We start from the raw sequence: 23267 nt of genomic DNA on the forward strand, positions 1-23267 counted from the left end.
AGCAGCAGCAGCAGCCGCCGCGTCCAGCAGCCGCTGCTGCTGCTGCGAATCCAAAGGCAGCGAGGCCGCGCCATAACGCTGCTGCTGCTGCTGCTGCTGCTGCAGCAGCAAACCCAACGCCCTGACCCCCCTCTCGTCCGGCGCAAAGAGACCCGCAGGAGGCTGCTGCTGCTGCACCTGCCCGCCGCGCACCGCCGCCGCCGCCGCCGCTGCTGCTGCTGCTGCTGCCGACTCGTGCTGCTGCTGCTGCTGCTGCTGCTGCTGCGGCCGCACCACAAAGTCCGCGCTGTCCACTGGCAAAGGAAGAGCAGCAATTATGCTGCTTTTGCTGCCGTAGTCCGCCACATTTATGTCCAGTCTTTTAAAAAGCACTTCGATGTCAAATACCAAATTCGTCCTGCAGCAACAGCAGCAGCAGCAGCAGCAGCAGCAATGGCCCCTCAGCAGCAGCAGCAGCAGCAGCAGCAACAGCAACAAGACACACCCCCCAGCAGCAGCACCACCCCCACCACCGACCCCCCCACCACCACCACCACCACCAGCAGCAGCAGCAGCACCCCGCCCGCCGCAGCAGCAGCAGCAGCAGCACCGCCGCAGCAGCAGCAGCACTCCCACCGCCGCAGCAGCAGCAGCAGCAGCAGCAGCAGCCGACCTGAGGTGGGGGAGCCTGTGGAAGTCGGCGAGGAGGTTGACGAGAGCAGCAGTCCAGGGATTGGGAAGTTTGAAAACTTTAGAAATGGAAACACTTTCCAAAACTCGACAAACGAAAGGCAGCACTGCCACCAGCTGCCCCGAGGTGTACGCACACAGCAGCAGCTTCTTCAGGTCCACGTGCTTCGACCGCAGCGGCTTGTTTCTGCAACGCATTTCATTTATTTTATTTTCTTTTTTATTTATTTTGTTTTATTTTGTTTTTTACTTTTATTTTTATTTTATTCCGGAATGGTGCTGAAATTCCCGTTGAAACGGTGCAAAAGGCAGCTCTGCAAGTCGAAGCAAAAAAACAGACTTCAAGCTGCTGCTGCTGCTGCAGCAGCAGCAGCAAAGCAGCAGCAGCAGCAGTCGAGATGACGCAGCAGCAGCAGCACAGAAGAGGAGCACCACCAGCAGCAACAACCACGAAAAGACAGCAGCACAAGCAGCAGCAGCAACAATAAAGCCACAGCACCAGAAACAGCAGCAGCAGCAGCAGCAGCAGCAGCAGCAGCAGCAGCAGCACCTGGCGATGGTGATGCTGCCCAGCCAGAGGCCCAAGTTCTTAAGAACTGTGCGGAAAGCCGAAGAGTCTTTTGCTGTTGCAACAAAGCGCAGCAAAGCTTTGACGCATTCGTAAGTAGTTGAGACCACAGAGTCCATTACCACCAGCTGCTGCTGCTGCTGCTGCTGCTGCTGCTGCTGCTGCTGCTGGGGCTGCTGCGGGGGGGACTGCAAGGGCTCCCCCGGCTTCTCCGCGGCGGGCTGCTGCTGCTGCTGCTGCTGCGGGGGCTGGGCCTGCTGCGGCTTGCCCGCGTGCTGCTGCGGCTCCTGCTGCTGCTGCTGCTGCTGCTCGAGCTCCTGGCGCGGCTGCTGCAGCAGCAAAATGAACTGGATGTACACCGCGTGGTGGTTCGGCTCCTTCGTGGCTCTGTTCTTCACCAAATAAAGAGACAGCCAGGGGACGAACTCCGGCTGCAGCAGCTGCTGCAGCTGCAGCGCCTTAGCAGCAACATTAGCAGCACAAATGCTGTTGCATGCAGCAGCAGCAGCATCTTTGAACCAGCTCGGAGGCGCCACGAGGTCTTGGATGAACTCTTCGTCTCGCGACAGCAGCGCCTCCATGCTGCCGCCTTGCTGCAGCAGCAGGCTCGCCCCGCTGCTGCTGCTGTTGCCCGCTGCTGCTGCTGCTGCTGCTGCTGCTGCTGCTGCTGCCGCGCTGTTGCTCGCCGACAGGCCCGGCAGCGGCGTCCCGCCGCTGCTGCCCCCGCTGCTGCTGCCGCCGCCCAAAACCCCGAACTGCTGCTGCTGCTGCTGCGAAGCGTCGCGCTGGTGCTCGTGCGGCAGCAACTGCTGCTGCTGCTGCTGCTGCTGCTGCTGTTGCTGCTGCAGCAAGTGCTGCTGCTGCTGCTCCAGGATCTTCGGAAACCTCTCATTCTGCATGTTCAGCGCCATAGGCCCCGGCACCACAACCCCCGAAGCCGAACCTGCAGCACCAGCAGCAGCAGCAGCAGCAGCAGCAGCAGCAGCAGCAGCAGCAGCAGCAGGACTTGCCGCGCATGCCAATGGTGGGGGCGGGAGGCAGCACAACTCCGGCGAGCTCGCTCTCCAAGAGGTGGATTTTGCTGCGGAGGTCCGGGGGCAGCGCAGCAACAACTCTTGCTGCGTGCTGCTGGTAGTGGGAGTGCAGCAGCAGCAGCTCGTGTCTCTCTGCAACAGCAGCAGCAAACGCGGGATAAAAAAAGAGACAGTCCAGGACTTGTTCCAAAGCAGCAACTCCGAACATCCACATCTTGCTGGGGGGCCCCTTGCGGAGGGCCTCCAAGACGCAGCGCAGCGCAACAGCAAGCGAGGGGCCCCGCTGCAGCAGCAAACCCTGCCGCAGCAGCTGCCCCAGCAGCACAGCTGTTGCTGCCAGCTCTTTCAGCGGGTAGCGCGGGAGGTGCCGCGTTTCTCGAAATAAAGTGGAGAGAAACCGAGACACAACTGCTGCTTCGTGAGCGGAAGCAGCAGCAGAACTCCCCCGTTCCAGAGCAGCAAGAACCAGGTCCGCAGACGCGCCCCCTGCAGCAGCAGCAGCAGCAGCAGCAGCAGCAGCAGCAGCAGCAGCGGCAGCAAGGTGGCGAGGTGGGCGCCGCGCGGCAGCAGCGGCGAGGGCGGACGCTGCGGCGCCGGGGGAGGGGCAGCAGCAGCAGCAGCAGCAACCATAGCCGGGACGCAGCAGCAGCAGCAGCAGCAGGGGAGGCAGCAGCAGCAGCAACAGCAGGGGAGGCAGCAGCAGCAGCAGCACGGAGAGCAGCGGGGAACGATGGTGGGCAGAGGGACAAAGCGTCGAGCAGCAGAAAAAAGAGAATGCAGCAGCAGCAGCAACGCCAGCAGCAGCAGCAGCAGCAGCAGCAGCTGCAGCAGCTCACCCAAGAAGAGCCTTTGGAACAGGGTGTGGACGTCGGCCTCCACATCGAGCTCCGAACCTGCTGCTGCTGCTGCTGCTGCTGCTGCTGCTCCTGTTGCTGCTGCCGATGTAGGCGGCGTTGTTGCTGGGTTCCCCTGCGAAGCAGCAGCTGCAGCAGCGGATGCAGCCCCTGCAGCAGCAGCAGCAGCAGCTGCTGCTGCTGCCGGGGATCCCTGCTGCAGAAGGGAGGCCGCGGCGGCGAGTCCCGTTGTCGTTGTTGGTGTTGCTGCTGCTGCCGTTGCTGCTGCTGCTGCTGCTGTTGCTGCTGCTGCTCCTGAGACACCGCGAGAAGACGGGGCCTCAGCAGCTGCGCGCTCGGAAGCGCTGCCAGCAGCAGGAGGCGGCATCTTCCTGCTGCTGCTGCTGCTGCTGCTGCATCAGCACTGCAGCAGCAGCCTGCTGCAGAAACTGCGACGGGGCCCTACAGTAGGGAAGATTTGTTCGTTAGCAGCACCGGGCTGGGAGGGCACATGCTGCTGCTGCTGCTGCTGCCGCTGCTGTTGCTGCTGCTGCTGTTTTACTGCAGCTAAAAAGAGACGGCACAGCAGCAATATTAACAGACACTAGACGAGACAGTACACGCTGCTGCTGCTGCTGCTGCTGCGTTGGGAGCACCAGCACTATGCACAACCTGGCAGCAGCAGCAGCAGCAGCTGCCGCTGCTGCTGCTCGCAGCACCTGCTGCAGCAGCAAAAAGGCGAGTTGGGGTTTCTAAAAACAGAAAATAAAATGCAACATTAAAGATTAAATACAGCAGCAAAAATGAGGCGAGGGCCGTTCCTGCAGCAGCAGCTGCCGCAGCTGCTGCAGCTGCTGCTGCTCCAGCAGCAGCCACCGCAGCTGCTGCTGCAGCAGGGACCCGACAGCTGCCGCCCCCCACTCCTAGCTGCTGCTGCTGCTGCTGCTGCCGCTGCTGCTGCTGCTTAGTGGCAAATGTTATCAGAGTTTTAAAAATGCTGCATGCTGTGGAGTTTCTGCGTCGTTTGTGCTGCAGTGCTGCTCGCAAAGCCCTTGCTGTCGCCGCTGCTGCTGCTGCTGCTGCTGCTGCTGCTGCTCCGGGGGGTTGGGTCTGCGGTGGAGTGCTGCTGAGGTTTGGACTGTTGTTTGTGTGTCTCTTCGAATTGTAAGAATAAAAAATGTAAATAAATAAAAATAAAAAATAGCAGCGACGGTGTGTTGGGCTGTACGTACGCCTCACTGCCCCTGCTGCTGCTGCTGCTGCTGCTGCTGCAGCTGCTGCTGCAGCAGACACGCGGAGCATGCCGGCGATTTCACCTGTTTCTCTTGCTGCCAGCGGTCTTCCTATTTCGCCTGTGGCTGCTGCTGCTTGCTGCAGCTGCTGCAGCATCTTTTATGTTGCTGTTCTCGGCAGCTGCTGCTGCGGCTCGGTGCTGCTGCTTTTGAGGCTTCTGCTGCTGCGAGGTTGCTGCTGCAGCAGCGGTCCAGACTGCTGCTGCGAAGCTGAATGCTGCTGCTGCGAGGTTGCTGCTGCTGCTGCTGTGGTTAGGATTGAGGGTAGCAATGAGGGGTGTTGCTGCAGCAGCAGCAGATGCTGCTGCTGCTGCCTGCTGCTTGTCCGTTTGCTGCAGCTGGCTGCAGCTAATTTGCTTCTCTTTCATTTCTCTTGAGTTTCCTTTAGCTGCTGCACTTTGTAGGGGGTTTTGGGGGTTGCTGCTGCAGCACTTGCTGCTGCTGCTTCTCCTTGCTGCTGCCATTTCTTGCTGCTGCTGTTGCTTCCCGCTGCTGCTGCTGTTTGTTGCTGCTGGGCTGCTCGTTTTCTGCTGCTGCGGAGGCTCGTCGAGTAGACTTCGAAAGGGATGAGCAGCTGCAGCAAACCGCGCCAGCAGCAGCAGCAGCAGCAGCAGCAGCAGCAGCGGCTGGAAGTTCTGCTGCAGCTTGCTGCGAGCAGATGCGACAATTGCGGATGATTCCAAGCTGCCGTTGAGTTTGTTGCTGCTGCTCTGGCTGCTGCTGCTGCTGCCGCAGCAGCAGCAACTGCTGCTGCTGAAGAAGTAGCAGGAGCTGCACGGCGAACTGAGTGACTTTTGAGCTATTTGTTTAGCAGCTATTGGCTGTGTGGCAGCAGCAGCAGCTGCTGCTGCTGCTCCTGGTGGTGCTTCTGCTGCAGCAGCTGGTGCTGCTTTTTGTGCTGCAGCTGCTGCTGCTTGCTGCTCTTGTTTGTGTGTCAGTACGGCAGCAACTCGTGACTTGTGCTGCATGCATTGCTGCATGTATTATTTCTTTTCTTTTCTTCCAATTTATTTTATTAATTAATTAATTTAGTTTATCAATTTGCTTCTTTGGTCTTTTTTCCCTGTCTTGCTGCTGCTGCTGCTGCTGCTGCTGCTTGCTGCTGCTGCCTCGGAGCAAAGACACAAATAAATAGTCCACAAGGCCCCGGGTTTATAATTGTATAAATATAAATGTCTTTGCATGCATTTTTGCATGCGCATGCATGCAAGAAGAGGAATTTGTTCTTATATTTGTTTCGAAGCAGGTGTATATACACCGTAGAGTGCATGCGTGGATTTGCTAATACATATATTTCTACAAGTGCGCCTATTAGAGTCAGCAGCAGCAGCAGCAGCAGCAGCAGACGCAGCAGCAGCAGACCCTGCAGCAGCAGACGCAGCAGCAGCAGGCGGGGCTTCCCTTAGAGCAACAGATGGCAGCAACCTTCTCCAGCATCAGCAGCAGCAGCAGCGCCAGCAGCAGCAGCAGCAGCAGCAGCACGTGTGTACGTACACTCGAAGTTTTGTCTTTGCGCGCTACAGAACGGGGTGCATGCATGCATTCAAATAACTTCTGGAGAATCAAAAATCAATTCTAAATATAATTAATTATTCTGAGATAAAGAAAATGGAATTAAGGAGTTTATTTAAAAGAGAAAAACAAAAAATTCAAGAAATTTGGAACTGCTGAAAAGTGCATTTTGCAAAACTTGAAAAGTTTCGAGATTGTGCGCCTACGGGCCTGTACAGACAGTCCACTCCATTAAATTAATGCATTAATATTTATTTTTTAATATTTATCCGAAATTAATTCAAGTTTCAATTTTTTATTCTTTTTTTCGCCAAATTTATTCCAGGCCGCAGCAGCAGCAGCAGCAGCAGCAGCAGCACCGGTGTACAGACACTCGAGATCTGCGGCTGCCGTCCAACTCTTTCGAGTTTCTGAAGCGAATGGAAAATAAAATGAAATTATAAATAAATTAATTAATTAAATTCAAGAAATAAAACCAAAACAAGGGGAAATAAGGCCTCGTCGGCCCCCCATGGCGCTGTGCTGCTGAACAGCAGCAGCAGCAGCAGCAGCAGCAGCAGCAGCAGCAGCAGCGCTAAATACTGCTACATGTAAAATGAATGTATTGCTGCGGATATGTCACTTACGTATTTCTATCATGTATATATATAGGCTTTATACTATCTAAAGCCTGCCCATTGTATATACATACATATACATACATACAATATATATATATATATATATATATATATATATATATATATATATATATATATATATATATATATATATATATACTTATATATAAATACATATATATATAATATAATTAATTGGATATTATATTGGATATATTTGCTTTAAATTATGTGGAAAGCAGCAATGAAAGCTGAAACAAATGCAATTGTGGACAAGCTGTCGGCTGTATATACACCCCAGAGGTGCATGTGGCTGTATGTACACTCCACGGGAACATAAAAGCAACTTCCAATTAATAAAAGCTTTTTGAATAAATTCGCTGTCATTAGTTCTGAGAAAGTGCTGAAGGATTTATTTATTTATTTATTTATTTATTTACTTACTTACTTACTTATTTATTTGCATTTTTCTGAAACACAATAAAAAGAAGAAAAACGCAAACTGTAGCGCGAAAGCTCCAACTTGGAGATAAAAATATTTTTTGCAACTAATTTTATTTATTGCGACAATAAAAGTAAATGAAAGAATAAAAAATGGAATTTATAAATATATTTGTAGATATGCAACGGATTAGGCCGAATGTTTGTAAAAAAGAATTATTTCTGTTTTATGAAAACGCAATTTGGCGTTCAAAGGAAAACTCTTCATTGTAGAAATAAAAGAAAATCGATTAAGTGGAAATAATATAACCTGCATGCATGCAAAAGTCTACTTAGTTTCAAAAGTTGTTCTTTTAAGTTTTTATTCTTTTTAAATTTCAAATTCTGCTTTGTGCGCTTTCCTGTACACAAGTGCATGGAGTGTACATACACCCCAAATCTCTGCATGCTTTTCACTATTTGTCCCGCGTAAATAAAATAAACACAAATATGAAATATTATATTTATATTATATTTATATTATATTTATATTATATTTATATTATATTTATATTATATTTATATTATATTTATATATTTTAATTCTTCTTAATGTTCTTTTTCTTAAAAATGCCTTTTTTTGCAAATCCGCCAGACACCTATCTTTGCTGCTTTTCCAGGTGTATGTACAGACGAGCATCCTTTTAAAAGTACTTTTGCACACCAATGGACTCTGTGCAAATAAATATATTTTATATTTATTTTAAATGTACTTTTTCTCATACGTAATATATTTACATATATAAGATGTGTAAATGCTCTCTTTACAGATAATAATGAGTTAAATAATATGCATATATCTTTACATATATATATATATATAAAGATATAAAGCCTCAATACAAATAAAAGTATATTAACTCTGTATATATATGCATGTAATGGCCTCAATGCAAACAAATACATTAAATTAAAATGCGTATAAATGGCTTTTCTGCAAAAAACGTATAAAATGCACATATATGCATGCATGCATGCATGCATACATGCATGCATGCATGCATGCACAGATGCATGCATACATGCATGCATTTGTTTTTAAGGAAGACTTGGCCATTTGAATTGGAAATTTGTGCTTCGAGATCCCAAAACAAATCCAACAAAATAAATTTGTTTTTTTTCATTTTTCATGAAGGCGGGACTGCAAGAAAGGCATTTTAATGTCAAAAAAGTTAATTTCAAAAATAAAAAAACAGAAACAAAAAGAACTTGTGGGGCCCTTCAGAAGCAAAGTTTCAAAAGTTTTTGCTGCTGCACTTTCAAACCTTCTCGCCACAATTTCTGCACTGAGTTGCCAGACCGCAGTGGCTTTGCTGCTGCAGCAAAGCTGCATTGAGTTGCTGCAGGCAGCAGCAGCAACAGCAGCAGCTGCTGCTGCTAAACTTGTGCTTCCGCTCGCAGCACAGAGGCTGCGCTGCAGGCAGCAACAGCAGCACTCGTTGCTTAACCACGCGCAGCACAGGGGCTGAGCTGCAGGCAGCAGCAGCAGCAGCAGCAGCAGCAGCAGCAGCAACTGCTGCTTAAGTTGAGCTTCTGCGAGCAGAAAGCCGGTGGTAGCTGCTGCAGCTTTTCGCAGCAATTTGCTGTCAGTTTCGATGGCCTTTTGGGTCCCGTTTTTAATTTAAAAATAAATATTTAATTCTAATTTTAAAAACTAAAATTAAAATTAAATAATTTAAAATTCAAATTTCAACAAAAGGAGCAGCAAGGAGAAGCGCTGCGTTCGCTGCATGCACGGAGAGGCAGCAGCAGCAGCAGCAAGCAGCAAACAGCAGCAAACAGCAAACAGCAGCTAGCAGCAAGCAGCAAACAGCAGCAAACAACAGCAAGCAGCAAGCAGCAGCAGCAGCAAGCAGCAGCAGCAGCAGCAAGTAGCAGCAAGCAGCAGCAAGCAGCAAATAGTGCTTCCAGAAGTGGGGCTTTTGCGGAAATTGTGGAAAGATTAGAAAAGGACAAATAGTTGATTGGAAATAAACAAAAGAGACAAAAGTATTCAAATAAAGAGCCTAATGAGTCGGTCTAGGGTGGTTTCGTGGGCAGCAGCAGCAGCAGCAGCAGCAGCAGCAGCGGGAATGGCCTGCTGCAGCAGGACCCAGAAGAAGGCGCGGACCGCCGCTCTTGCTGCTGCAGCAGCAGCAGCAATCAACAAACCAACAGCAGGATGAGCAGGAAAAAGAAAAACATAAAGTGCCACTGCGTTGCTGCTCAAAGAAAAAAGTGCAACACAATGCCGCAGCAGCAAAGCTTCTTGCCAGGCCATTATCAGCAGCGTGCCCAATTTGCTGTACAAAGAAAGCCCCAGCGCAGTCAGCAGCACTCCCAGTTCGAACTCCTCCCCCTCTGCTGCTGCTGCTGCTGCTGCTGCTGCTGGCGCTGCTGCTGCTGCTGCTGCTGCTGCTGCTGCTGGCGCTGCTGCTGCTGGCGCTGCTGCTGCGGCGGGTGCTGCTAGTGCCGCTGCTGGCGCTGCTGCCGCCGTCGGCGCGCCCTTTGCCGCCGCCTCAGCAGCAGCAGCAGCAGCAGCAGCAGCAGCAGCAGCAGCTTTGTTGCGCCTGCGTCGGAAGGCCACGTAAAGCCGCGTCAGCAGCACAGCAGTGCCCAGAAAAGAAAACAACTCGGAAGCAGAAGACAGCAGCACGAGCAGCTGCTGCTCAATTGCTGCTGTTGAAGAAGACAGCAGCCACCCCAGAGCGGGCTCCCCCAGGGCTGCTTCGCCCGGGCCCCACAGCCCCTGCTGCTGCTGCTGCTGCTGCTGCTGCTGCTGCTGCTGCTGCTCAGTGTCGTCCTCCTCGTCCTCCTCTTCCTGCTGCTCCTGCTGCTCTTGCTGCTGCTGGTCCTCCAGCTGCGGAGAAGAGCACCAAAATGAATCCCTTGTGTTCCCCTCGCCCACGCTGCTGCTGCTGCTGCTGCTGCTGCTGCTGCTGCTGCAGCGGAAGCCCTCCCAGTCCTCAGACTCGTCGAGGGCGCTATCTGCTGCTGCTGCTGCTACATTGTGGTAGTTCTCCTGCAGCAGCAGCGGGCGACTGTCGGCTGCGATGTGACAGCTATGAACTAAGTTGCTGCTGCTGCTGCTGCTGCTGCTGCTGCTGCAGTACTTGCTACTCGGGGAGAAAACAGCAGCAAAGCCGCATGCCAGCAAAGCTAGCACGGACGGGCGCTTGAAGGCGCTCCTGCTTCGGTTCTGTTTGTGCTGCTGCAGCAGCTGCTGCTGCTGCTGCTGCTGCAGCTCCGCAGCGACAGCAGCAGCGGGCACATCCTGCTGCTGGTCGCACGCAGCCGGGGGGCCGTCACTCTCGCAGCAGCAGCAGCTGCTGCTGCTGCTGCTGAAGCCGGCGTGGTCGGCGTCGGCGCGCTGCTCTCGCTGCTGCTGCTGCTGCGGCTGCTGCTGCTGCTGCTGCTGCTGCGGGGAGTGCAGCAAAAACCACTCCAAATAAGCGTCAAAGAAAACGCATGCAATTGTAAACTTAATAATGCTGTGGGGCACTACTCCTCTGGTGTGGGGTTTGCGGTTGTAGAGCAGGTGTCTGTACACCTGGGGCTTGTGCAGCAGCAAGTCCAGCGACAGCAGCAGCGAGTCGTGCTGCAGATAAGGGTCTGCCAGTTTGCTGCAGCTGCTGCAGCAAACCAAACGGATGTTGTCAGAGCCAGGAGGGAAGGCCCGGTAGATGCAGTCCACCGGCGCCCCGCATTCTATGCAAACCAGCCGGCCCCGCTGCTGCTGCTGCTGCTGCTGCTGCTGCTGCTGCTGCTGCTGCTGCTGCTCCCCAGTGAGCTCCAGGTTTGCCGCAGAGCGCGTGGGAAACATCTGCGGTATTTCCACTGCTGCTCCTGCAGCGGCTGCTGCTGCCGCTGTTGCTGCCGCTGCTGCTGCCGCTGCTGCTGGAGTTGCTTTCAGTGCCTCAGCAGCTGCTGTTCACGCTGCTGCTGGGGATGCCGCTAGTGGCGCAGCAGCCGCTGCTGCTGCTGCTGCTTCTGGAGTGGCTGCTAGTGCTGCAGCAGCTTCCGCTGCTGGAGCCGTTGCTAGTGCTGCAGCAGCAGTTGCTGCTGCAGTCGCCGCTACAGCAGCTGCCGCTGCCGCTCCCGCTGCTGCTGCTGCTGCTACAGCAGCCTTTACCTTGTCTATAGGTGTAGCCACAAAAAGCTAACAAAAAATCGCATAGTGCTGCTCATGGAGCTGCAATGCTGCTGCGGTTGAAGCTGCCGTTGCTTGTGCTGCTGCTGCTGGCACCAACTGCTGCAGGTCTTGCTGCTGCTTCTGCTGCTGTGTCTCCTGCAGCGTCGGGCTCAACTGATCCCTTTTATCTTCATTTCCAGTCACAAATTTCACGTTAGCCAAGGAGCAGCTGCTGCGGCTGCGATGCTGCTGCCGACGAGGCCGCTGCAGCAGCAGCAGCAGCTGCTGCTGCTGCTGCCAAAGCTGCGACTGGGGCTGCAGCAGCAAGACCTGCTGCTGTTGCTGCAGCAAATAGCTCAATGACTTCTTTCGCCCGGCAGCAGCAACTTCTATGTAGTTCTTAAGCCTCAGTCAGACACCACAGCGCTGCGCTGCTGCTGCTGCTCCAGCTGCCGCGTCTGCTGCTCAAGGTTAGGTCTTGCTGCAGTTTCGCTGCAACACGCTGCAGCGAGCAGGCCATCCGCAGCAACAGCAGCAGCAGCAGCAGCAGAACAGCGGAATGAACGGGTGTGCAGCCAAATAGCTGCTCCACAAGACCAGGGGAGAAGCTGCTGCTGCAGCTCGACCCGGAGCTCGTCAGCAGCAGCCGCAGCAGCGACAGCAGCAGCTGCAGCGGAGATAGCAGCAGCAGTGCAGCAAAACTCGCCGCCGCAGCAGCAGCAGCCAAGGAACAACATGGTCTCCAAGCAACAATGACGGCAGCAGCAGCAGCAGCAGATAGCGCTGCAGAGCCGCCGCCTGCTCATGTAAGCACACTGGACGACCCACCGGCAGCAGCAGCAACTGCAGCAACTGCAGCAGCAGCATCTGCTGCTGCTGCAAACTCATCACCGGGAGGTATAGATGCGGCTGCTGCGGCTCTAGATCCGCCTGCTGCTGCTGCTGGGGCCCTCGATGGCCCGGCAGCAGCTGCGGCGCCGGCACCTGCAGCAGCAGCAGCAGCAGCAGAAAGAACAGCAATAGCAGCAGCAGCAGCAGCAGCAGCTCAATTTCCGTGGAACGAACTGCGTGAGGCCGCGCTAGAGGCTTGCTGCGCTGTGGAGAAGGAGCTGACGGCGCTGCTGCAGGACAGCAAGAAGAAGTACAGCAGCAGCAGCAGCAGCAGCAGGTTGCATGACTCCTGTGTTGCTGCTATTGCGCTGCTGCAGCAGCACATGGACAGGCTGAGCGAAGGCCTGCCGGTCTTGGCTGCAGCAGCGCAGCGGTCTGCAGCAGCAGCTTCGCAGGAGCCAGCAGCAGCAGCAGCAGCAGCGCTGCAGCAGCAGCAAGCAGCAGCAGAAGCAGCAGCAAGCCTCCTGGCTGCCTTCCCCGTCAGAGAAATGGTGCTTGTTGCAAGAGATGCAGCAAGAACTGAGAGTATGAAGTTGCTGCTGGGAGCAGCAAACCTGCTGCGGTGTCTGCTGCTGCACCTGCAGCGGCGGCTGCTGATGACGCCCCACCCGCAGCAGCAGCAGCAGCAGCAGCAGCAGGCGCCGTCGACGCTGCAGCAGTCCCCTCTGCATGAGGAGCCTGCTGCAGACGCAGATGCTGCTGCTGCTGCCACGGAAGCAGCAGCTTCGGACGTGCTGCTGCTCGTGTCGGTGCTGGAGGACTTGCTGCAGCAAGCGCAGCAGCAGCAGCCGCAGCAGCAGCAGCAGCTGAGGATCCGCGTGCTGCAGGTGGCGCTGCTGGTGGCAGCACCTGAAGCACGGGTTGCTGCTGATGCTGCTGTTGTGCATCGGCTGGCCCGTTTGTTTGTTTGGCTGATTAAAGCAGCAACAGCTCCTGCTGCTGCTGCTGCGCCTGCTGCAGCTGCTGCTTCCGCTGCTGCTGGCCACTCCAAAGCAGCAGCAGCAGCAGCAGCAGCAGCCACAAATACTCCCCTCTTCCACGGCGCCTGCGCAGGCCTAGAGCAGCTCATCAGCTGCCTTGTGGGGGGCGCGTTTCTTGAGCAGCAGCAGCAGCAGCAGCAACCGCAGCAGCAGCAGCAGCAGCAGGGTGAGAATGGCTTGCACTCAGTTGAGTTCCTTCCAAGCAGCAGCAGCACCAGCAGCAACGCGCTAGAAGCCACCGTGAGCTTTGAGCAGCGGCAGCAACAGCAGCAGCAGCAGCAACAGCAGCAACAGCAGCAGCAGCAGCAACAGCAGCAACAGCAGCAGCAGCAGCCGGGCCGCGCAGGGAGGGCTCTGCTGCACCTTCTTGAGGATTTGACTCAGGTGCTGATGCAATCTTGCAAGGCGGATGCAGCAAACAGCAGCAGCAGCAGCAGCAGCAGCAGCAGGAGCAGCAGACTTGTTCCTGCAGCAGCGTGGCTGGGGGACTTGTCTTTGTCTCCTTCTGTTTGTCTCCATTTGTGGAGCCGCGTTTTGCTGCAGCATCCTTCGTTGCCGCTGCTGCTGCCTGGTTTGCTGCAGCTGCTGCAGCAGCAGCTGTGCCCCACGCTGCAGCAGCAGCTGCTGCAGCAGCAGCAGGAGAAGCCCGTGCTGCTGCGCGCAGTGAGGCTCGTGGTACAGCTGGTTTACATGTACTTCCCGCTGCTGCAGCAGCAGGCTGTGTCGCTGCTGCTGCTGCTGCAGCGGCTAGCTGACGTAGCAGCAGATTGGGTCAGGGCAGTAGCCCTTGAGGCGCTGGCAGTTTGCTGCAGCGACAAGGTGCTGCTGCTGCAGCTAGACGCGCCTGACAGCTCTGCTGCACCAGCAGCAGCAGCAGCAGCAGCAGCAGCAGCAGCAGCAGACTCACCAGCAGCAGCAGCAGCCGCACCTCGGCCTCCCCAGCGCCGCCTGCTGGCCCAAATCCTCGAGACCTTCAGCCGCACAGTTCATCAGATTTGCTTCGCGTCTGCTGCAGAGCAGCAGCAGTTGCTGCTGCTGCTGCACAGAGACGCCCTCCAGCTTTGCCCCGATGCTGCTGCTGCTGCAGCAGCAGCAAAACAACAAGGCTCAGGTGTCCACACAGCGATGGGTGCAATCCGAGATGCTGCTGCTGCAGCAAGGAGAGCTTCAGCAGGCTTCTGGCTTGCGCTGCCTCCCTCCGGCAGCAGCAGCAGCAGCGACACCAGCAGCAGCAGCAGCAGCATCAGCAGCAGCAAGATGCGGCCTGTGGCGCTGCCTCACGATGCTGCTTTTCTCCTGAGCAACAGCAGCAGCACCAACAGCAGCCGAAGCAGCAGCCCGCGTAGAAGCGCTGCGGGCCCCTCAGCAGCAGCAGCAGCAGCAGCAGCAGCAGCAGCGGGAGCAGCTGCTGCAACGCAGTCTCCCGCAGCAGCACGGCACGGCTCTTTCAGCTCCATTGGGTTTGGCTCTCGGGAGCTGCAGCGAGCGAAAAGCAGCAGCAGCAACAGCAGCAAGACTTCAGCTGCTGAGCCTGCTGCTGCTGCTGCTGCTGCTGCTGCTGCTGGGGGCGCCGTGTGGAACACAGCGCCGCGGCTGCTGGAGTGCTGCGCTGCACTGGGTTCCCCAGAAGACGAAGCAGCAGCAGCAGCAGCTGCTGCTGCTGCTGTGTCTCGCTCGCGGCTGCTGCATGTGTCTCTGTCGGGGCTGCTGCTCTCTGTGGAGGCGCTGCTTGCTGCAACCTTGGAAGCTGCTGCTGCTGCGCCTCCTGCTGCAGCAGTTGCTGCGGTTGCTGCTGCTGGAGCGGACTCGGAGCTGCAGCAAAGGCGGCTGCTGCAGCAGCCACTGGACCTGCCTTTCACGCAGCACCAAGCTTGCTGCTGCGCTGCTGCTGCAGCCTGCTGGAGCCCTCTTGTGTCTGCTTTGGGACTGCTGCTGACAGCTCATGTGTCTCTCACTTTGCAGGCAGCAACGAGCAGCAGCAATAGCAGCAGCAGCAGCAGCAAGAGGGACGCTGCGTCGGCGTGGCAGCGGCAAGTGGCTGCTGCTGCAGCAACAAGCACCCTGCTTAACTGCTGCTACCAGCTGCTGCTCGTCTGCTGCCTCCTCCGTATTGCTGCTGCATGCACTGCAGTGCTGCATGCAGTGGCTCGCTTTTGTTTGTATGCTGCAATGGGCAGCGCTGCTGCTCCTGCTGCTGCATCGGACAGCAGCCCCCACATGCAGCGCAGCAGCAGCAGCAACAGCAGCAGCAACAGCAGCAGCACCTCAGCAGCAGCAGCCGTTGTTGCTGCTGCTGGGGGCGCTGCTGCCTCTCTAGGCCTAAGTGGCTCCGAAGCCTTGACGTGGCTGTTTGGCAGGCGCAGCGACAGCAAAAACGGCAGCAGCAGCTCCGGCAGCAGCAGCGGCAGCAAGGTGCTGCCGCAGCAGCAGCAGCAGGTGTCGCAGCTTGCTGCTGCTGCTCGTGTCTTCCTGTTTGCCGTCGTCTCCAATCTAGGCAGTCTGCTGTCTCCTTCTTGTTGGCTGCTGTGCCTCAGAGCCCTTGAGGAGCTGCCGCCAGAGCTTGCCGAGCAGCAGCAGCAGCAGCAGCAGCAGCAGCAGCAGCGGCAACAAGTAGGGCCGCTGCTTTCCAGCAGTTTTAGCTTGCCTTCCGCCTTTAAAGATCCAGCAGAAGCAGCAGAGCGTGAGGCCGACGAGGCGACAGCAGCAGCAGCAGCTTACTGGAGGGGCTTGGGGCTTAGCGAGCAGGCAGCAGGAGCAGCAGCAGCTGCTGCTGCTGCTGCTGCTGTATCCGCTGCTTCCTCAGCCTGCCCCCCGGCTCTTCAAGGCGTAGCCGCCCTTGACAGCAGCAGCTTCAGCAGCGCGCAGCAGCAGCCAGCATCCCCTTCTTCCTCTTCCTTACCTGCTGCTGCTGCTGCTGCTGCTGCTGGTATGGGCGAACTTGCTGCTTTTGGTTTGGTGTCGAGACACCTGAGCACAGAAGGCCTGCGCTGCGCGCTGCAGGCGCATGCAAAGCACACGCTGCTGCTGCTGCTGAAGGCGTACTCCTCCGTTCCAGGTGCAGCAGCAGCAGCAGCAGACACGCCAGCAGGCTTCGGCCTGCTGCAGCAGCAGCAGGAGCAGCAGGACACCGCAGACCGCTGCTGCTGCAGCAAAGGAGGGCCTTGCCAGATATCTGGGTGTGCAGCAGCAATTTCTGCAAGTGCAGCAGCAACAGCAGCAGCAGCAACAGGCAGCGCAGCAACAGCAACCTGGCAGGGCTGCAGCAGCAATTCGCTGGAGCCCTTCATTGGCCCCAGGGCGGAAAGGCTCAGCAGCAGAAGCAGCAGCAGCTGCTGCGCCAGCGAAGCGCTGCTGCTGCCGCCGTGCTGGCGGCGGCTGCTGCTGCTGCTGCTCTACAACATCGACCGCGTGCTGCTGCTGTTTGACGGCTCCCCCGCAGCAGCAGCAGCAACAGCAGCAGCAGCAGCAGATGAGGAGGAAAGTGCTGCCCTCACTTTTGCTGCTCTTGCTGACGCGCCGCAGCTAAGCCCAGCAGCAAGAGCAGACACTGTGAGGTGTCTGTGTCTCAGTTTGCAGGTGCTGCTGCCTGAAATGGGTGCTTGCTGCTCAGCAGCAGCAGCAGCTGCTGCTGCTGCTTGTCCGGAAGAGAGCGCCGCCGCTGCTGCAGCAGCAGCAGCAGCAGAGTCCGAGCTGCAGTGCGTCGCGCTGCAGTGCCTCTGCAGCTTGCTGGCCTCAGCAAATGGCGTGTCTCGTTTTGCTGCTCTTCGCGCGCTGCAGCAGCTGCTGCAGACACAGGGGCAGCTGCTGCGGCCTAAGGCGTGGCTGCTGGTTCTTGCTGCAGTAGGCGCCTGGGCCTCGCTGCAGGTGCCGCGCGAGCTGCATGCGGTTGTTGCTGCAGTTGCTGCTGCCAGAAGCACGAACTGCTGCAGCAGCAGCAGCAGCAGCAAGCAGCTAATCCAGACCCCAGGCTGCAGCGCAGAGCGCAGGGAACTTCTCGCCCTGGCGGAGCTCATAGTGCATGACTACGGAGAGGAAATCCCGATGCATGTGAGCTGCTGCTGCTGTTGCTGCTGCTGCTGCTGTTGCTGCTGCTGCTGCTGTTGCTGCTGCTGCTGCTGTTGCTGCTGCTGTTGCTGCTGCTGCGCAAGTGCCGCTGCTTTTGACTATTCTGTTTCGCGAGTATGCCTTTGCTGCAGCGACTGACGCATGTCTTGGCAGCAGCTGTGGCGGCGCTGGCGAGCTCCGAGGAGAGCAGCAGCAGCAGCAGCAGCAGCAGCGACGCAGGAGCAGCAGCAGCAGCTGGAACGGCAGATCTGTCGGCGGGCTTTGCTTCTTGCTTCGCATACAGATGCATTGGCCTTCTTTGGTCCCTCACGGACTTCTTAGGAAAGTCTCGCCGAAAGAAAAATGCTGCTGCTGCTGCTGCTGCAGCAGAAGACAAGGCCGAAGCCGGGGCAGCGCCGGCTGCTGCAGCAAACGAAGCAGCAGCAGGCCCACGAGCAGCAGCACAAGCAGCAGACGATGCAGCAGACACGGCTTTCTGCGGCCTGCAGCTGGCATCCCACCTGCGCGCTTTCGAGCCTCTGTGGCTGACGCAAGAGCAGCAGCAGCAGCAGCAGCAGCAGCAGCAGCAGCAGGCAGTGGAGGAGCTGCTAACTTCCCAGACATTCTTACACTTAAGTCAACTGGCCACAGACAAAAGGCCAGAGCTGCGGCACTGCTCTTTGCGCAGTCTAATTGCCGCGCTGCGCTCCTGCCCCTTGTCGCTGCAGCAAGCGCATGCACTGAGGTACCAGCTGCTGCTGCTGCTGTTGCTGCTGCTGCTGCTGCTGCCCACAGTGCTGCTGCGACTGCTGCATGTGCTGCTGCTGCTGACGGTGCTGCTGCTGCTGCGGAGGGAAACAGTTCTCGGCAAAAGTAAAGTGCCTATGGAGCCGCAGACTAGAGCAACTAGAGCTTCTCTGCAGCAGCAGCAGCAAAGATGCTGCTGTTGCACCCTGGCTCGAATTGTGGCATGATTTTGCTGCTGCTGTTGCTGCTGCTGCTGCAGGTGCGTTTCCCGCATCCTGACCACGACCTTGTTGGATGTTTGCGGCGCTTATATTAAGCTGGCGTTGCGGCGAGGCGAGAGCAGCAGCAGCAGCAGCAACAACAGCAGCAGGAGCACCAGCAGCAGCAGCAACAGCAGCGACACGGAGGCGAAACAGTGGGCAGAGACACTTGTGATTGCTGTGGATGGGGTGCGTGTGCTTCTGCTGCACTACGCTGGCGCATTGCAGCAGCAGCAGCAGCAGCAGGAGCAGCAGCAGCAGCAAGAGCTGCAGCAGCAACAAGCGCAGCAGCTCAATGAGCAGCGCGAAATCGTAGACGTCATAGTTGAGTCTGCTGCTGCGCTGCTGCTCTCGATCCAAGCAGCAACACAAACAGCAAATTCGCCTCCCCCCGAGCTGCTGCTGGCAGCAAATCGAGCTCTTGAAGACACTCTGACCCTCAGCGTATCATTTGCGCCTGTAAGGGATTGCTGCTGCTGCTGCTGTTGCTGCTGCTGCTGTTGCTGCTGCTGTTACTGCTGCTGTTGCTTCTGCTGCTGTTGCTGCTGCTTTGCTGCTGCTGCTTTGCTGCTGCTGCTTCTGTTGTGCTGTTGGTGCTGGTGCTTTTGTTGCTGCTGCTGTTGCTGCTGCTACTGTGCTGCTGCTGCCTCTCTTGCTCTTTCGCGCTGCTGCTTTTTATCACATCCCATTTTGCTGCTGTTGCTGCTTCCTACGGTCTGCCGGGCGGCTGTTGCTGTTGCTGTTGCTGCTGGGACTGTCTCCTGCTTGCTTCTGCTGCTGTCCATTGGCTTTAATGGTCGTCTTGGCGGTTACATGTCGGGCTGCTGCATGCAGCAGCAGCTGCTGCTGCTTATTTGCTGCTGCTGTAGCTGCTGCTTCATATGCAGGCGCTAGAGCCAGCCAGGCTTTCTTTCATTCTGCCGCTGGGTAGCCATTCTGCTGCTGCTGCTGCCGCCGCTGCTGCTGCTGCCTTAGGTCCCACTGGAGACTCTGCACCAACTATACCGTCGCTCTTCGTTTGCTGCTGTCGAGGACCTCGCGGACAGCAGCAGCAGCAGCAGCAGCAGCAGCAGCAGCAGCAGCATCAACGGCAGTGAAACGGAAGGAACAACGACATTGTGGATGATGGGTTGGGCAGTGTACTGGCAGCTCGCGAGGAACCTGCTGCCGCCATTAAGTGCACTGCAGCAAGCAAGCACCCCCGAGCAGCAGCAGCAGCAGCAGCTGCTGCTGCTGCTGCAGCGGAGCTCACTCGGGGCCCAAGAGGCAGAGGCCGTCATGTCTTCTCTTTTGGAGCTGCTGGAGTTCGCTTCTGCACGACGCGCAGCAGCGGCAGCAGCAGCAGCAGCAGCAGCCCCTGCAGCAGCTGCTGCTGCAGAAGCAGCAGCAGCAGCAGCAGCGGCAGTGACGACTGGGTCAGTGGAGCACGCGGTGTCTGTACAGCTCGCGCTGGGGCTGCTGACTTCGCCTTCTCTCTTTTCTCGTCATGCAACTCCCCTTGCCTTGCCGCCTGCTGCAGAGACCACTGGTCAGCCCTGCTGCTGCTGCTGCTGTTGTTGTTGCTGCTGCTGTTGCTGCTGCTTTTGCTGCAGTGCTTTGGCTGCCTCATTCCTTGCTGCTGCTGCAGCTGCGCTCACAGGAGCGCCGGTGACCCGGTTCTCTGTAGACCCTAAACCCTAAACCCTAAACCCTGCACTGCTTCAAGGCTAAGGGAGGGTTTGGTGGCTGTCTTCGCTTTGCAGGGACCAGTACTTCTCCAGAGACCCCACAGCAGGAGCAGCCGCAGCAGCAGGCGCAGCAGCAGCAGCAGCAGCAGCAACTGCCGCTGCTGCAAGAGGAGCAGCAGCAAGAGTGGCACGCAGCAGCACGCACTGCTACAGAGGGGCCTTGGTATTCTTGGGCGGTTGTTCGTAGCAGCGTCATGGAGTTTGCTGCTGCAGCAGACTGCAGGCTGCTTGTGGGGTCTCAGCAGCAGCAACAGCAGCAGCAGCAGCAGCAGCTCCTGCTGCACCTGCCGCCTGTGCAGGGAGTGCAAGGCGCAGCAGGGCCAGCTAGGCGAAACAGCTGCAGCAGCAAACGTAACGGTGACAGCCTGAAGCTCGGCTTTTCGTGCTTGCGACTGCAGCAGCACGCTGCAGCAGCAGCTGCCGCTGCATCTGCTGCTGCTGCTGCTTGCAGCAGCAGCAGCCCCCGAGGATCAGCAGGTTCTCCGCAGCACGTGAAGTCAACGAACCCATTTGAGCCCGACAGCACCGCATGCAGCAGCACGAGCAGCACACCTGCAGCAGCAACAGCAGCAGCAGCAGCCGCAACAGCAGCAGCAGCTGCTGCTGCTGCTGCACCAACAGCAGCCATGCTGGACGAGATGAGACAGCGAATTGACTTGCGCCGCTTCTTACCCCTGCAGCAAACAGCTTCAGCAGCTCTCTCCCCGTTGGGAGCAGCAGCAGCAGCAAGCGCAGCATTAACGGACGCTGCAGCTGCTGGAGAATCAGAAGAGGGCTCAGCAGCAGCAGCAGCTGCTGCAGCGGCTGCTGCTAGTGCTGCTGATGCCGCTGCATGCTTGAAAGATGAACTGCCCTTTTGCTGCTCCTTCCGCCTCACGAGCCTCCAGCTAATGACCTGCGGGCGTTTGCTGCAGCTGCTGCCGACTGCGCATGCAGCCCCAAATGAAGATGTCCTGCCTTGCCTTCTGGAGGAGGTTAGCCGTTGCTGCTGCTGCTGCTGCTGCTGCTGCGGCTGCTGTTTCCCTGCTGGCTTAGCACTCGGTATGTCCGTAGTATTGCTGCGTTCAAGCTCCTGCGGCTCGCTTGCCGGTTGCCTTACGGCTGCTGCTGCTGCTGCTGCTGCTGCTGCTGCTGCGCCGCGCTGTGTGTTTCAGATTTGCCGGGTGCTGCTGAACTTGCGGCGGCTTTTCGGGGACTCGCTGAGTCTTGCGCTGGGCAGCTCGGCGCTGCTGCTGCTGCTGCAGTTTTTCCGTATAGCCATCATCAAAGCAATGCATGCAGACCTGCAGCAGCAGCAGCAGCAGCAGCAGCAACGGGGCACCAGCAACAGCAGCAGAAGCAGCAGAACAGCCCTAGATGCTGTCCTAAACTGCGTGCCTCTGGTGCTGCAGCACTTTGTTGCTGCTGCTGCTACCCGCCAAGACCCGCGGCTGAAGTCAGTTGGTTTTTGGGCTCTGGCAGCACAAGCTGCATGCACTCTGTGTGAAGATGCTGCAGCAGCAGCAGCAGCAGCAGCAGCTAAACTACTTGTCTCGCCTGACACTCTGGAGGTGTTGTGGTGCTCAGTCAGCTCTGCGCTGCTGCAGCTAGCTACGGATGACCACGGCTCGCTGCAGCAGCAGCAGAAGCAGCAGCAGCAGCTGCAGCAGCAGCTGCTACAGCTCCACAAACGCCAGCAGCAGCTACAGCAACTTCTGCACAAACATCAGCAGCTAAATGCTGTTCAAAGTGAGGAGACACTTAGCCCTTTATGCCTCATGCAGTCTCCGCGAGTTGCTGTTTTAGGGGCTTGGGATCGAGGGTTTAGGGTTTGGGGGTTAGGGTTTAGGGTTTAGGTTTCAGGGTTCAGGGTCTAGGGTTTAGGATTTGGGGGGCTTTTGCTCTGCAGCGCATCTGCCGCAACCATTTAGCACCCCTTCCTTTCTTCCCAGTGCTGCAGCAAGCGAGCTGTATCTGCAGCAGCAGCAGCAGCAGCAGCAGCAGCTCTTCCCGCAGCAGCCGCCTCCGCCCCCGTACGCTTGCAGCCCCAGCAATCAGCAAACGCTGCAGCAGCTGCTGCAAGAGCTGCAGCAGGTGCAGCAGCAAGTGCAGCACGTGCAGCAGGAGCTGCAGCAGCAGCATCAGCAGCAACTCTGTGACAGTCCAGAGGTTGTCTTGCTGCGGCGATGGGTGCTGCGGATTGCTGCCACGGTGCTGCAGCAGCAGCAGCAGCACCCGTGGTCTACCGCCACTCTGGCCGACCTCGTAAGACACCCTTCCTCCCTAGTCAGCAGCAGCAGCAGCAGCAACAGCAACATCGGCAGCTGCTGTTGCTGCTTAGCTCGCCAGGGTTTCAACACATCATGGCGCTGAGCTGGGCTGCTTCTGCTGCTGCTGCTGCTGCTGCTGCTGCTGCTGCTGCTGCTGCTTCAGGCTTCGGTGCTGCAGCTAGCCTGCACTGACATGCGGGCTCCGTCAACTTTTGCCCAAGAGGCATTTTCTTTGTAAGCGTTTGCCCCACTTGAAGTGTACATACACCGTGATCTGCTGCAGTGCAACAGCAGTGGACCGTTGAGCCGCTGCTGCAGTGGCTGCTGCTGCAGTGGCTGCTGCTGCAGCAGTGCTGCTCGCTGCGGCTGAGACCTGCTGCAGCAGCTGCTGCCGCCTTCTGTTGTGCTGCTTCCAGGTTCTTCCGGGTATGTGAAGCGCGCAGCCCGGAGGAGGCTCATGCAGAGGGAAGTGACGCAGCAGCAGCAGCAACTGCAGCAGCTGCTGCAGCAAGGCAAGAGTTCCTGCTGCCCCTGCTGCTGCAGGAGTGTGACAGAGTCGTCAGAGCGTACGCAGACGCAGCTCGTGATGGCCCCGAGGTTCGTTTGCAGCAGCAGCAACAACAGCAGCAGCAGCAGCAGCAGCACCCTCAGCAACAGCAGCGGCAACAGCTGCAGCTCCGAGGCCGGTAGCGGGAGCACCAACAGCAGAAGCTACAGCAGCAGCAGCAACAACACGTGCAGCAGCAGCAGCAGCAGCTTAGTGCATGCTTTTCACTTTATTTGGTTTTGTCTCGCTGCTTATTTGCTGCTGCTGCTCGCAGGGAGGGGCTGTGGACCCGCGTCTGCTGGCTTTCGTGTTTTCAAGTGTACGTACACTCCAGTGTGCTGCTCCTGCGAATCCGCAGAGCTCCCGTCCAAGCGTTTCACTGCTGATGCAGCTTGCAGGTGTGTTGCTGCTGCTGCTGCCTCTGCTGCTGCTGCTGCCTCTGCTGTTGCTGCTGCCTCTACTGCTGCTGCTGCCTCTGTTGCTGCTGCTGCCTCTGCTGCTGCTGCTGCTGCCTCTGCTGCTGCTGTGCAAGCTGTTGCGGGGCGAGCTGCTTTGCCGCCACGGCGGTGGCCGTGGTCGTAGCGCAGCAGCAGCAGCAACCGCAGGATGGAATGCTGCTGCTTCTTCTTAGGCCTGCTGCTGCTGTTGCTGCCCTTCGGCTCTGCTGCAGCTTCTATGTGCAGCTTCCCTAGTTTGGTTTTGA

At 57.1% G+C, this 23267-nt stretch overlaps 3 protein-coding genes across 3 annotated transcripts; 1 reads left to right on the forward strand and 2 right to left on the reverse strand.

Moving 5' to 3' along the window:
* On the reverse strand, window positions 1-4764 carry ENH_00053490 (CCR4-Not complex component, Not1 domain-containing protein, conserved, putative; the record flags this gene model as incomplete). Its single annotated transcript, XM_013581482.1, has 6 exons — window positions 1-397; window positions 653-856; window positions 1220-2180; window positions 2569-2757; window positions 3108-3517; window positions 4421-4764. Coding segments are annotated over 6 exons (2505 nt in total), but the record flags the coding sequence as incomplete, so codon positions are not given.
* Window positions 4765-9001: 4237 nt separating this feature from the next.
* ENH_00053500 (Arv1-like protein, related) lies at window positions 9002-10810 on the reverse strand (the record flags this gene model as incomplete). The annotated part of the gene is made up of 1 exon (XM_013581483.1): window positions 9002-10810. One exon carries the CDS (start codon window positions 10808-10810, stop codon window positions 9002-9004), a length of 1809 nt encoding a protein of 602 aa, XP_013436937.1.
* A 1061-nt stretch (window positions 10811-11871) lies between these two features.
* On the forward strand, window positions 11872-22707 carry ENH_00053510 (hypothetical protein, conserved; the record flags this gene model as incomplete). The annotated part of the gene is made up of 9 exons (XM_013581484.1): window positions 11872-17037; window positions 17187-17779; window positions 18041-18500; window positions 19017-19569; window positions 19784-20742; window positions 20923-21496; window positions 21657-22012; window positions 22181-22251; window positions 22434-22707. 9 exons carry the CDS (start codon window positions 11872-11874, stop codon window positions 22705-22707), a joined length of 9006 nt encoding a protein of 3001 aa, XP_013436938.1.
* Window positions 22708-23267: the final 560 nt, after the last annotated feature.

This window comes from Eimeria necatrix, genomic scaffold (genome assembly GCF_000499385.1).
Source record: "Eimeria necatrix Houghton genomic scaffold, Enh_scaff432, whole genome shotgun sequence".
Taxonomy (NCBI): Eukaryota; Apicomplexa; class Conoidasida; order Eucoccidiorida; family Eimeriidae; genus Eimeria; species Eimeria necatrix.